The 13468-nt window shown below is 44.3% G+C and overlaps 1 protein-coding gene across 1 annotated transcript; it reads left to right on the forward strand.

Moving 5' to 3' along the window:
• The first annotated feature begins 2755 nt into the window (after positions 1-2755).
• LOC123434168 (aquaporin NIP3-1) lies at positions 2756-9688 on the forward strand. The gene is made up of 4 exons (XM_045115496.1): positions 2756-3677; positions 8443-8868; positions 8974-9035; positions 9139-9688. The coding sequence occupies exons 1-4, from the start codon at positions 3453-3455 to the stop codon at positions 9332-9334; spliced, it is 909 nt and encodes a 302-aa protein (XP_044971431.1). The 5' UTR covers positions 2756-3452; the 3' UTR covers positions 9335-9688.
• Positions 9689-13468: the final 3780 nt, after the last annotated feature.

A 13468-nucleotide genomic window follows, 5' to 3' on the forward strand; every position in this document is an offset into this window, starting at 1 on the left:
GACTGTATCTTGGTCAATCCACACTGGCAATTAAAAAAATATATCAAGTGATTGCTGTCTAGTCTGCAATGCTCCGTCGGGAATTCTATGTCGTCGCGGAAGCAGTGCTCCATCAGGCGTCGAATGAATGACTAGAGCAGCGGCGGGTTCGTCGTGCTGTTTCAGCGAGGGGCTTATTCAGACTGAACCAACCAATGGTTCAGAGCAAAAGCAGCCATATAGATAGCTTACTGTAGGAACAGTTGGTCCACTGTCATCACGCCCATGGATTGATCCATCCATCCGTGTAGTGCAGGTCACACAAAGGCGCTACTAGGAGCTAAGCTACGACTTGCCCTCTCAGCTCCCGCTAGCTAGCCCCTTGACTAGAGCACGAAACGACGGGAAAAGCAGCGGCGTGCGAGAGGTTTTGCTTGCCCCTCGCCGTGAGATGACATGCGAATCCGTCTGTTTATCCGCTGCCCGGGTAATTCCGCGCCGGGCGCACGGCATTCCGCCAGTACCGTCCCGCCCTAGGGCGTCGAGTGTGAGTGAGCAGTAGCTAGTGAAGGAAGGCATCGTCTGAAACGTGTGCTGCCGACCATACCGTGGCCATTTGCGTCAGGAAACTGAGCCGAGCGTGCACAAGAATGTAATGCTCCATCACCGCTGCAGCTGCGGCCCATCTGATTTCCTTCAAGGGCGCTGCGCTTTTTGCTTCAGATGCTTCTGCACACTGAACTATTCCCGAAGCGTAAAGCGCGCGTGGGTTAGTGGGCGAAACTATACACCGGCGGGATCGTGAGATCTGCAGCATAAAACTTTATTCCGCGGACAATTGTCGGTCCACGGTGCAAGCACAATCTTTTAATCGCGGTGTCAGCAGCTAAGCTAATTAACCTAGGTTATGTTCTTCAGAGAAAAGCCGCTTTGTCTAATCGGGGCATCGCTTGACGTGGCCCGCTGAGCATTTTAGGAAGAGGCATTTGTGATTAATTAGCCACAGAATGATTGGTGATATCGTCGCGCAGAAATTAATGTTTGGGGTAGCACTCATGCAAGCTGTCCGGTCGAGAAGGACACCGGTTGGTGTACAGTTTGCTGCACACTCTCTGTTGTTCAGATATCAAACCGGGGAGGTTTGTTTCGGCCGTTCATCGGTCTCCCTGTATTCGTCAGTCATCATTCATTGCAACGGATTCAAGCTCCCATCACTGGATTCGTTGATCTCAACGGGTTAATCACATTATCCACATGGAACGGATGTGGAGTGTTGATGCCACTGTCAAGAAGTTAATGTGTACATGGCCATTTGTCCATTCATTTCATAATGCTATTTCTGGCCCTTCTATAGTCAGAGCATGATTAACAAGGTAACCAAACACCTGCTTGAACAAGTGGAGATTGTGGAGGTAGGTGACATCCGTGGTTCTGCCAAAACCACATATGCTACTAGTAATCCAGCATGAACACGTGTACAGTCGTGCTGCAAAACCAACACAGCGCATGACATGATTAATTTTAACTTGTGGACATGACATGATTGAGGTCTTAATTCTCAGTGCTGCAGGTGCAGGACATGACGGCACTGACCGAGACGATGGACTTCTACTCTACTTAAGTGCTAATAACTGCATCAGCTCTCAAAGCATCTAAAAGTCAAGGACAATGGGCTCGATGTGCTAAGGGCAAGTGGGCAACTTCAAATCCAAACGGACAACGGCAAGTGGACAATGGATCATCCGTCGGCTTGTTCGTGTCCGTTTTTTTAAATGAATCATCACATGCATTCAACGATAAGCAAGTGAGCAGCAGCATTATGACAGTAAAATAATAGAAGAGAGATGTGTGAGGGTGGGCCACCAAATTAAAATAAATAAGCAAAGATGGCTGGTTGACTATGTGACAAGTGGGTCAGGCCGGATACATACGGACAACGTAGGCACAGAAAATGTCCGCTTTGTGTTTGTTAGCGACCCAAATGTAACTCAAATTTACGTCAGAAATGAATCCGCGTGTACACAAAGCGAGCGTAAAATGGAAATGAGTCTTTACGTTGCGCCATCACTGTTATCTGTATCGACCTATACGGACGAAATGAGTCCTCCCGTTTGGGTTTCTCTAAGTCATCGAGTGTATAGTATGATCAGGAAGGAATCTTCGGGTTCAGAAATCAGAAGAGTGAAAGATCACCTGATCGCGCGTCCCCGTGCATACATGGCCGACACCGAGTGATATCATATTGTACTCTTTCCTCGATCAAACTGCACACGCATGGTTCCAAACACCGGGTGATATCATGCAATAATTTAACAAGAGCTCCATTTGACCGGGGTTCTGATTAAACAATGAGCAATGATCAATGTCGCGCCAGCACAATAACAGAGCAAAATGCCAGTACGTTGATTGAAACGACTCTTTTCGTGTCGGCTTAACGCCGCATTGTTTGATCGATGAAGAACGACAGCTTCAGAAACTTAGCTAAGATATTCTCTTTAGTTTGGCATTTATCTCGCTTAAAGTTACTATCTGATGAAGCGCCCGCTCCACTCCACTATTTGTTCTGCTTGTCTTGAACTAATGCTACGATCATCACTGGTTTAATCCAGGGTTTTCCTGATGACGCGATCTCGATGCCCTCCATGTCCTGTGGTTAGCCGGCGTGCATTATTGAAGAGCAGTTGGCGTTGGGAGAGAAAGATGCCTCGAGAAGTGGAGGAAGCCATTGACCTCGATCCGTGGCCTCATGTGCTCCCCCAGCTGGGCTTGCTATATAGACAGCTCCGTCGACACCCACTCCATCCCTCCCATCCCGCTGCTCCTTCCTCCTCGCCTTCGACCGCCATTGACACCACCTGCATTCCCACTTCCCGTTCTTGTTCCTGCAACCCGAATGCGCTCTAATTCTTCCTCAGCTCCAATCCCAGAGTGAACAATCCTGTTCTTGAGATAGAGCTGGGCACCATTCCGCTTCCGATTCCTTAGCCAAACCCTGAGAAAAAACCTACGAATCATGTAGAGCACGCCACCTCCAGCATCGGCCCAGATCCAACCCAGAAAGAAAACCACAAAAAAAAAATCAGTCACTTCCCTCCTAGCCAGTTAGTTTCAAAAGGCTGCAGGGCTGCATATCTAGTAGGCTGGACTCACCCGCACCGAGTCCTTAGCGGAAAATCTAGAAAAGCCTCCGGATCATGTAAATCTGCCCGCTTGCCACCCAGCCAAAAAAACCAACAAAAAAGAAAGTTGACAGAAGCTCCAATCATGCATCGCTAGTCGTAGCCATCAGTCGCGGTCCTGTGATCCTGCTGGAGATAATCCGCCCGTCGCCGTAGCATCATCATGCCAGCAAAAACCGTCAAATCATGTAGTTCGTGAGCCTCCTATTTCCGTTCCACCGCCGCATTCGATCGTCTCCAAAAAAAGAGTGGGAGAAGAAGGGTTGGTGGTTTAGCAGAGTCCAGAGTGGTGTGATGGAGGCGGCGGCTGGTGCTGGGGCTGGGGCGGAGACGCCGAACCCGTCGGCGCCGGCGACGCCGGGGACGCCGGCGCCGCTGTTCGCGGGGCCGCGGGTGGACTCGCTGTCGTACGAGCGCAAGTCGATGCCGCGGTGCAGGTGCCTGCCGGTGGAGGCGTGGATGTCGCCCAACGCCTGCGTCGTGGAGATCCCCTCGCCGGACGTCTCGCTCCCCCGCAAGGTACATGCACGTGCACACATTGCCACGCCCATATTCGGCCTCGTCTCTCTGCAAACGTCTTGTTTTTTTTTTTTTTACTCTTCTGTTGGCCCTGCTAGGCTTTCTTTTACTCTTCTGTTGGTGTACCGCAACGCTACAAAAGTTCGTGTCTGGCTCTACGAAGTCATGACTCGTGAACATGCTTTTAGGAATCTTTTCTTCTTAGAGCCCTGCACGTCGTTTTGTTTAGAAATTCAGTGGAGATGGCGCGAAAATAGTGAGCTTAAGCACTGATGACCAGTGGAGAAAAAAGGTGGGAAATACGCATCATGCGTACGCAGGTCAGCCGCACGAATTTTTGGCCTGGCTCGGCGGTGCCCGCCCTACAGGCCACGGCCCCTGGTCGAGAGACATGCTTGTAGACTCCGTGACGACGTACCATTCAGCGTTCAGTCCACAAACCCAAACGCATCACCCAACCAGCAACGGTTCAAAGTAGTATTGTAATAATATTCCCTCACAACCCGCATAGCCACCTCTCTAGTAAAGTCTAGGCGGAATAATTTGCTGAGATCAGGAATGCACGAGAAATTCACTTTGGCTTGCTTAGAGGTGTAGATACACCCATTTTCTAAATACACATTTTAATTTGTTAAAGAAATGAGAAAAAATCCAACGTGTACATCAGGACATTAAATGTCCGAATTCTATGGGTTGTGTGAAAAAGACAATTTTCGATGCATGTAACGTTTTTTTACCATTATTCATGAGACATTTTTTTAATCTTTTATACATGCCATAAAAAAATTCTTTCTTTGTCATTTATTTTTGTGCGAACATGTAATGCCTGGATGTACACACAAAATTATTGTTTGTAAATTTTTAACATTTTGAAATGTGTTTTTTATATATATTTCATAATTGTGTACACTTGTGAGCCAAAACATCACCTTCGGAATGCACCAGTTATACAAATAGAAAAAGTACATAGCGGATTTGACGCAAAATAATCCAATCTATTCTAACGTTTCAAAATTAAGTCCAGTGGCTGGAAATTATGCCTTGATTGAAGATTTAACGTTTAAAATCACCATACTCCATGATTTTTCAAAGAAAAGTATGGGCATTTTTCTTCTAAGAGTATTAAACTATAGGGGAAACTCTTCAGACGATATTTGCTTATAAGATATTGTGGTTGTAGCATTTTTGCTTTGAGGTCATGAAAATTGTGCTAACTTCATATACTTTTGGTAAAAAGAACACATAGCAGAGTTCCAATTTGATCGATGGCATATACTTTATATAAGTATTTATATACTCTCTTTGTTATTTTTTTCCGGGTGAATATATACTCTCTCCATTACTTTTTATAACTTAAGAAAGATTTTTCTTTACAAAGTTTATAGAAAAAATATTAACACCTACACAATCGAATCGGTATTATTAGATTCATCGGAAAATTTATTTTCATACTATTTTTTACTATTGCAGCCACTCACAAATTCCTTGCAAATTTATCCGAACACAAAAAAAAAACGAATTTAGAAGAAAGTAACCTTATAAAAATGGAAGAAAGGGGTAGCCAACGTGTGCAATGAAATAAGTTTGCTAGCTCTATACAAACCTTTGAACTTGGCTGTCCGTTGTTTCCATCCAACTACATGCATAGCTTTGAACTAATTATGTACTCCTCCATTCCTAAATATTTGTCTTTTTAGATATTTAACTATGTACTACATACGGATGCATGTAGACATAATTTACAATGTAGATTCATTCATTTTGCTTTGTACGTAGTCCATAGTTGAATCTCTAAAAAGATAAATATTTAAAAACAGAGGGGGTAATTATTAAATAAGTGGTCAAGAAATTCATCTGAAGTGTTAGGATGCAATAAAAATGTCGCAGATAAATATTGTGTGTTAGCATAGCAGCGAATCAAGATTGAACGACTTGACAGACCACTCCCTTGCAATTTGTTCCGGTGGTGTATGTAGGGCTTTAGACCAGTTGTTGCATTTCAAAATAAGGGTTCAAAAAATTGAAAAGTGCGTAGCTAATATTTGTGGAAAATTTTGATTACACCGTGAATCCAATATAGTCTATTTCTTAGTTTTGTTTAGTACCCATAGGTTTGTGAGGAAAATAAAATGCATTCGGTCAGGGTAATTAAGCTGGCAAAATACTGTTTTTGGAAAACTTAGAAAATGCTTATATTACGTTTCTTAGTTTTTTGTAGAACTACATTTTGTTTCCTTTTCTTGCGGTATTTTTAGTGGACTTGCTATTTCTTTGCCGGGGGCAAATCAAACATACGTAGACGTGACATGGACCTTCGGGCATTGGGGTTTGGTTTGGGAACTAGGTTGTTGCCTGTACTGTATGGGCTAACTCTCAGATGGTGGGCGAATATGCATGGCTAATGTAGGTTGGGCCACAATTTTTTTCCGTTAACATGCACGCGCTAGATGAAAATAGAGTTCTTATAATGAAGGCTCCTGATGCATGTTCTGGTTGGAAAACTGGCAATGACACCGTTGATAAGGTAAGACGATGTGATCTTTGCTTGGAGTTGAAGTACAATTATTTCTCGGGTAAGGATCGTGGACGTGACAAGAGAGGACAAGTATGTCCGGAACTCATAGTTGACTCAATATATCGCTTCAGCCTTTGACACCCCATGGTCAAAATTGGATTTGACGCAAACCAATACAATGTATTATAACATTTTGAAAAATCAAGTCGAGTGGCTGAAAATTATGCCTTCATTGAAATTATGACCATGCTCCTTTTTCTAAAAGAAAAGTATGGGAACAAGCTTCTATATCATTTTCTTCTAAGAGTATTAAACTATAGACGAAACTCTTCGCCCGATATTTTGTTACAAGATATTGTGGTTGTAGCATTTTTCTTTTGAGGTCATGAAAATTGTGCTAACTTCATGATTTTTCGGTAAAAAGAATACAAAGGGAGTTCCAGATTGATCGATGGCATTATACTTTGGAGAAGTATTTGTATACACTCTCCATTACTTTTCATAAGGTTGTTTTATAAAGAAAGTTCTTCTTAACATAGTTTATAGAAAAATATAAACACCTATAAACTCAAATCGGTATTATTAGATGCATCCAGATATATATTTTTCATATTTTATTTGTTTACTATTGCAGACATTGATAGTTTCCATAATTTTATCAAACACAACAAAATTTTGAATTTGGGAAAAAGTAACCTTACACAAAAGGGATGGAAGAGGTACCCATTTTGTGCACTGCAATAAGTTTTCTAGCTCTATACAAATCTTACAGCTTGGCTCGTCCTTCGTTTCCGTCTAACCTCGTGTGTAACCATGAAACTTAATATGTCATTACTAAAAGAAAAATCATCTAAAGCGTCAGGATGCAATAAAAATGTTGCAAATAAATATAGTGTGTTATAATAGCATCGAGTCAAGATTGCTTGAGATGGTGGATCCAGTGGTAGATCTAGGATTTTACACTAGGTGCTGCGGTTTTTTTTTTGCAGGATAGGTCTTGCTTTTCACACGCATAATCTAATGATTTCATATGAAAATGATGGATCAAAAATTTAAAAAGTGAGTACCTAGTATTTTTGGAAAATTCCAATGACATCGCAAATACAGCATACTCCGTTTCTTAGTTTTTTTTGGGGATTATAGGTTAGTCAGGAAAATACAATTGCTCAAAAAGAAAAATCAGGAAAATACAATGCTTCGGATTAAGACAATTAAGTCTGGCAAAATACAGTTTCGAAATAATAAAATGACTGGCACAATGTCATCATGTTTCTTAGTTCTGTTTTTTCAAACTACATTCCGTTTTTTAGTGGGTTTGCTATTTCTCTGCTGTGGCAACACATGCGGCTAACATGGACCTTCGGGCATGGGCTTTGGTTTGGAAACTAGGGGTATCGCCTGTATGGGCTGATATTGAGACGGGGGGCATTAGCTCAAAAGAAAAATTGTAAGTTGATCCACACTTTTTTTTCTCCATCAACATGCTTCACTCACTAGATGAAAATAGACAGTTCTTCAAAAATATAAGATAAAATAGACTTGCCTAAAAAACAAAAACAAAAACTATCCTCTTTGTTTTGCGGGTGGGGGATGAAAATATACTTCTTCTAGTGAAGGCTCATGACACCGTTGATAAAGATGATGTGATGTTTGCTTGGAGTTGAAGTACAATTATTTTTGGGGTAAAGGTTCCTGGACGTGACATAAGAGGACAAACATGTCCAAAACTCATAGTTGACTCAATAGATCACTCCAGCCTTTGCCACCCGTGAGCGACGATAGTGGTTGCTTCCCTCTGGACGTCTCGATCACCTGTAACATGTCCGACGAGAAGGATGCTTTTTTTCATTTTATTTTATATTATTTGAGTGGAGAATGCCGGTTTATAGGATCTAAACATATTGTCATTTCAACTTTTATTTAGTGCTTGATGAACAAGACAGCTAAATTCAAACGCAACTTCACAGTTGACAGTCGTACAGACAGATGAAAAATAATACTACCTTCGTACGAAATTACTTGTTATAAAAATGGATATATCTAGACATATTTTAGTTATAGATATATTTATTTTTTATTTTGATGACAAGTAATTCCGGACGAAGGAAGTAGTAAAAGAAAATCTTATACGGGCTGGGTTATATATTTTTTTTAAACGGGCTGGGTTATATCTGTTCTTCTTCGGACGTACATGGGCCACGATGGCCCACGAGTCCTTGAAAACTGACCCATGAATTTACATTGGTGCAGCTTGGCGCGGAGTTCGTGGGAACGTTCATCCTCATCTTCTTCGCGACGGCGGCGCCGATCGTGAACCAGAAGTACGGCGGCGTGATCTCGCCGTTCGGGAACGCGGCGTGCGCGGGCCTGGCGGTGACGACCATCATCCTGTCGACGGGCCACATCTCCGGCGCGCACCTGAACCCGTCGCTGACCATCGCCTTCGCGGCGTTCCGCCACTTCCCCTGGCTCCAGGTCCCGGCCTACGTGACCGTCCAAGTGCTGGGCTCCATCTGCGCCGGGTTCGCGCTCAAGGGCGTCTTCCACCCGTTCCTCTCCGGCGGGGTCACCGTCCCCGACGTCGCCATCTCCACCGCCCAGGCCCTCTTCACCGAGTTCATCATCACCTTCAACCTTCTCTTCGTCGTCACCGCCGTCGCCACCGACACCCGCGCGGTACGTACGTCGCTAGCTAGCTAACCATGCATATATAGCCCAATCCTCGTCGCCGCGTGTGAAGGGTTCAGGCGTGATGTTGTATTTCCCGTCGTTGCTTTGCAGGTGGGCGAGCTCGCCGGTATCGCGGTGGGAGCCGCTGTGACGCTCAACATCCTCGTGGCCGGGTGAGTCATGTCATGCGACGCGACGTGCATGTGGATTAACTCTACGGGACCAGAGGTGTCGTACGTGTGGTCTCTGATGATGCAGTGCGTGTGTGTGTGGCAGGCCGACGACGGGAGGGTCGATGAACCCGGTGAGGACGCTGGGGCCGGCGGTCGCGGCGGGGAACTACAGGCAGCTGTGGATATACCTGGTGGCGCCGACGCTGGGCGCGGTGTGCGGCGCCGGCGTGTACAAGCTGGTCAAGCTCAGAGACGTCAACGGCGAGACGCCGCGCCCGCAGCGCAGCTTCCGACGCTGATCGATGTATGCGCACGTACTCCACCCCGTGCATTGTCCGGCTGGTTGCTGATCTATGCCACTATCGATCGAGCAGCGGCGGTGAGATCTATTACTACTAGTACGATTTCCGTGTTTCCGTGCCACGGGCACACCGTGACTGCTAAAATTTGTGCGTTCCGTGATTGTAATAATGAATTGACGCCGTTTTGCTAGAACTGCGTGGACTTGTGCTTTATTTACTTTGATTTGATGCACATTATGCCGATACGTCGGCTGTGGAGGCCACGCATCTGCCGTGTGAATGTACTGTTCTATCCGTGTGTATTCTATTAAAAAAAACTGTTATATCCATATACAATTAATTCCTCGTTCATGTGTGAGCCTGTTTTTTCCTTTGATCTCTATGATCACGGCCATGTTAAGGCCCAAACCCTCCATGAAGCCTTTGATTTTTGTTAAAATTCAAAATACAGTGCAGACCACGAAATGGAAGCAACTAATTAGCAAACACTCCTTCGAAATCCTTCCAGCAATCATTCATGCATGCTGTCACTTGGCGCATTCTCAGCCACTGCCACGTTTTTTTCGTATTTTGTTTTTTCATTTTTTCGCACGTGTTTTCGGCTTTTTAGAGTGGTTTTTCTAATTCTTTCGCACCGCCGTGCCTTTTAGAAAGAAAAAAAACGTGTTTTCTGTTTTTTTTCTGCGAGAGGCATGATTTTGCTATATGAGAGGCACGGTCGTGCCTCTTGGAAAGGGAAAAAAATGTGTTTTCTGCTCTTTTTTTTTTGCGAAAGGCACGGTTTTGTTTCCGTGAGAGGCACAGCCGTGCCTCTCGGAAAGAGAAAAAACGCGTTTTTTGCTCTCTTTTTTCGTGGGAGACACGGTTTTGCTTCCGCGAGAGGCACGATTTTGCTATCGCGAGAGGTAAGGCCGTGCCTCTCGGAAAGGGAAGAAAACACGTTTTCTGCTCTTTCTTTTTTCTGCGAGAGGCACGGTTTATCTATAAAAGGTAGGTCGTGCCTCTCGGAAAGGGAAGAAAACGTGTTTTGTGCTCTCTCTTTTTTCCTAGGCATGATTTTGCTTCCGCGAGAGGCACGGCCGTGCCTCTCGGGTAGGAAAAAAAATGCGTTTTCTGCTATCTCTTTTTTGCGAGAGGCACGGTTTTGCTTTCCTGAGAGGCACGGCCGTGCCTTTCAGAAAGGAAAAAAATATCGTTTTTTTCGGTTTTTTTTTTTAAGTTTGTCAAAACCTATCAACATGGGATCCAGTTTTAAAAATCTCGACGCGAGAAACCCAACGGTGAAAACAATTCAAGATTTGATCGCACGGTTTAGGAGATAAAACGTTTTAAAAATACGGATCTACGAAAAAGAAAAAAACTCCGTAGTTACGACAAGTGACACGCATGTAGCGCACCACTTGTCGTAATCTAGGAAGGTGAGAGTAATCGTTGAAAGATGTACTCTTAAACTAATGATTTCGGACGATTTCTGTTAAACTTCAATAAAGAGTGCGGACGATGTGAGTAGAATTCACGACTTCTTCGACCACACTAATCAACTAGAACATCTTAACGCTCGTACCTATTAATGCCTTGCCTTTTCTTTTCTTTTAGTTTGCCAAAGCCCCAGGATTGGGGACCTTCCAGAAACTTTCAAAATAGGTGTTTTCAGTTGGCTGGTTGGTTTTTGAATGGTTCTTGTTCGCTTTTTTGGGTCGACCTTTCTTTCCTTTTTCTTATATCTTATTTCTATTTTTTGTTCTCTTTTACTTTCTTAAATGCGCGAACCATTTTCATATTCGTGAACTTTAAAAAAATCAATGAATATTATCTTCAAATTTGGTGATTTTTTCTTCAAATTTGTGAAAAAATTCTTTAAAATAGATGAACTTCTTCGAAAAACAATGATTTTTTTTCAATTTTGTGAACTTTATAAAAAATGATGAACCTTTTTTCCAAATCCATGAACTTTTTCTTCAAAATGGATAAACTTTTTCCAAAGTTCATGATATTTTTTTCTTAAAATTCTTTTACTTCTCTTCCAAAATCCATGCACTTTTTCAGATTTGTGAACGTTATGTCAAAATGAGTGAACTTTTGTTCAATTTTCTGAACTATGGACAGGAGAGGCTACTCTAAAAACCCAATTTTGAGAAATATTTGAGATTTTCCAACAATAAAATCGTACTATTGCTCAGGTGTGGGATGACGAGGTATTGAGATTGACTTTTAATAGATGCATGGACGAAAAATTTATGGAAACTTGGCGTAAACTTTGGAAGTGCGTTATATTTTCTAGAGGGGGGGGTGAATAGACGATTTTTATGAATTCGTCAACGAGGAAATTCATTGTGAGGAAAGTTCTCGGTCACGAACTGCGTGCAACGGAATAAGTACTCACGCAAGTGTCCGAAACAACAATATCATAGTGTTTAGAGTAAAAGAAAACATTCGGTTTGCATAAGTAGCGTGTTCAGGATATGCATGTGAAAAACAAGTGAAGTGAAGAATCTGGGGTGAGAAAACTATGAAAGTGTTCAATCAAATTCTTCAACCACTAACTATCAAAGTCATCAACATACAACTCAGGAAATGAAAGGGTTGAGGAAATAGAACTAGGTACTCGATGAAGACAATGGTTTGATGACCCTGTTCCAACTGTTGTGACAGTCGTACGTCTGGTTTGGAGCGGTTTGGTGTTTAAACCAAAGGACACACATTTCTAGGACACTTAGTCCTTACCATATTCTCCTTGAGCTAAGGACACACAGTCCTCGTCCAACACTCGTGGTAAGTCTTTAGGGCAGACTTCCAAACCCTCACAAACTCGGTCACCCGGCGATTCACAATTGACTGATGGATCCTCTATACCATTGACGCTTAACCGTCTAGAGGATGCACAGTCCTCAAAGGTAACAAGCGTCGGTTCCACACATGAACAATCTCTTCAGTGATGCTCAATCACTTTCGGTTTTTGGGTTTTGGTTTGGGTGTTTGGGGTTTTTACTCACTCATGATTTTCTTTCAAAGTCTTCGAGGAATGGGTTGCTCTCAAATGACAAGTGTCAGTTTCTCTTTCGGAGCAACCAATCCTTAAAATTCCTTTTTTATACATATCTCAGTTTTACAATTTGCGTTTTTACATAGTCTGCTAGAGATGCTCTAAGTACTTATGCAAAGAAGTTCCTCGAAAAAAGCTATGCAACGCAGCGTGCATGTGAAGGCATCGTGTGTAGTCTCTCATGCAGTGCGTGTGTGGTAGGCCGACGACGGGATGGTCGATGAACCCGATGAGGACGCTGGGGCCGGTGGTGGCGGCGGGGAACTACAGGCTGCTGTGGATATACCTGGTGGCGCCGACGCTGGGCGCGGTGTGCGGCGCCGGCGTGTACAAGCTGGTCAAGCTCAGGGACGTCAACGGCGAAACGCCGCGCAGCTTCCGACACTGATGGATGTGCACACGTACTCGGGTCCGGCTGGGTATTGATCGAGCGGCCACGACCGGTATGTACGAACGGCGGAGAGATCTATTATGTACCACTACAATTTCTATGTTTCTGTTACCGCTAAAATTTGTTGTAATAATGAATGAACTAATGTCGTTTTTCTGCGTCCAGAACTGCATGGACTTGTGCTTTATTTACTCCTATGCGAAAGGAAAAATGACGCGTCCCCCCGTCAGGCGAAAAAATGCCTTTTCTTCTTCGGATCCGCCCCTCGCGCACCACATTTTTCGTCATCGTGCCGATTCCAGCGCCGCCCACCTACCTACCGCCACTACAAAGGCCACCTCCCTGTCGACGAATGTAGGGCTCGCCGCAGCTTAGCCCCCTGCTTCTTGGTGACTTTTCCCGCCGCTCTAGGCACGTACGCGGCTGCGCGTCCGCCACGCCCGCGAGGTGTTCGGCAATTTGCCTAGGCGATGGACTCCGACGATGAGGAGGCGTTCGTGGCGCTACTGCAGGAGGAAGCCAATGCCGACGTCCAGGATGAAGAGCACCTCATGGTACTCGCCGCTCTGGCCGACATGTTCGTGAGGAATGCAAAGCCGAGGCGCGTGGCTCGGCGCCAGGCCGGCTGAAGGCAAAGCAGAGGCATCGACTGGAAGGCTATTGCTTGCTGTACGCCTATGCTCCTCTGCACGGCGAT

This window comes from Hordeum vulgare, chromosome 1H, assembly GCF_904849725.1.
Source record: "Hordeum vulgare subsp. vulgare chromosome 1H, MorexV3_pseudomolecules_assembly, whole genome shotgun sequence".
Lineage (NCBI taxonomy): Eukaryota > Viridiplantae > Streptophyta > Magnoliopsida > Poales > Poaceae > Hordeum > Hordeum vulgare.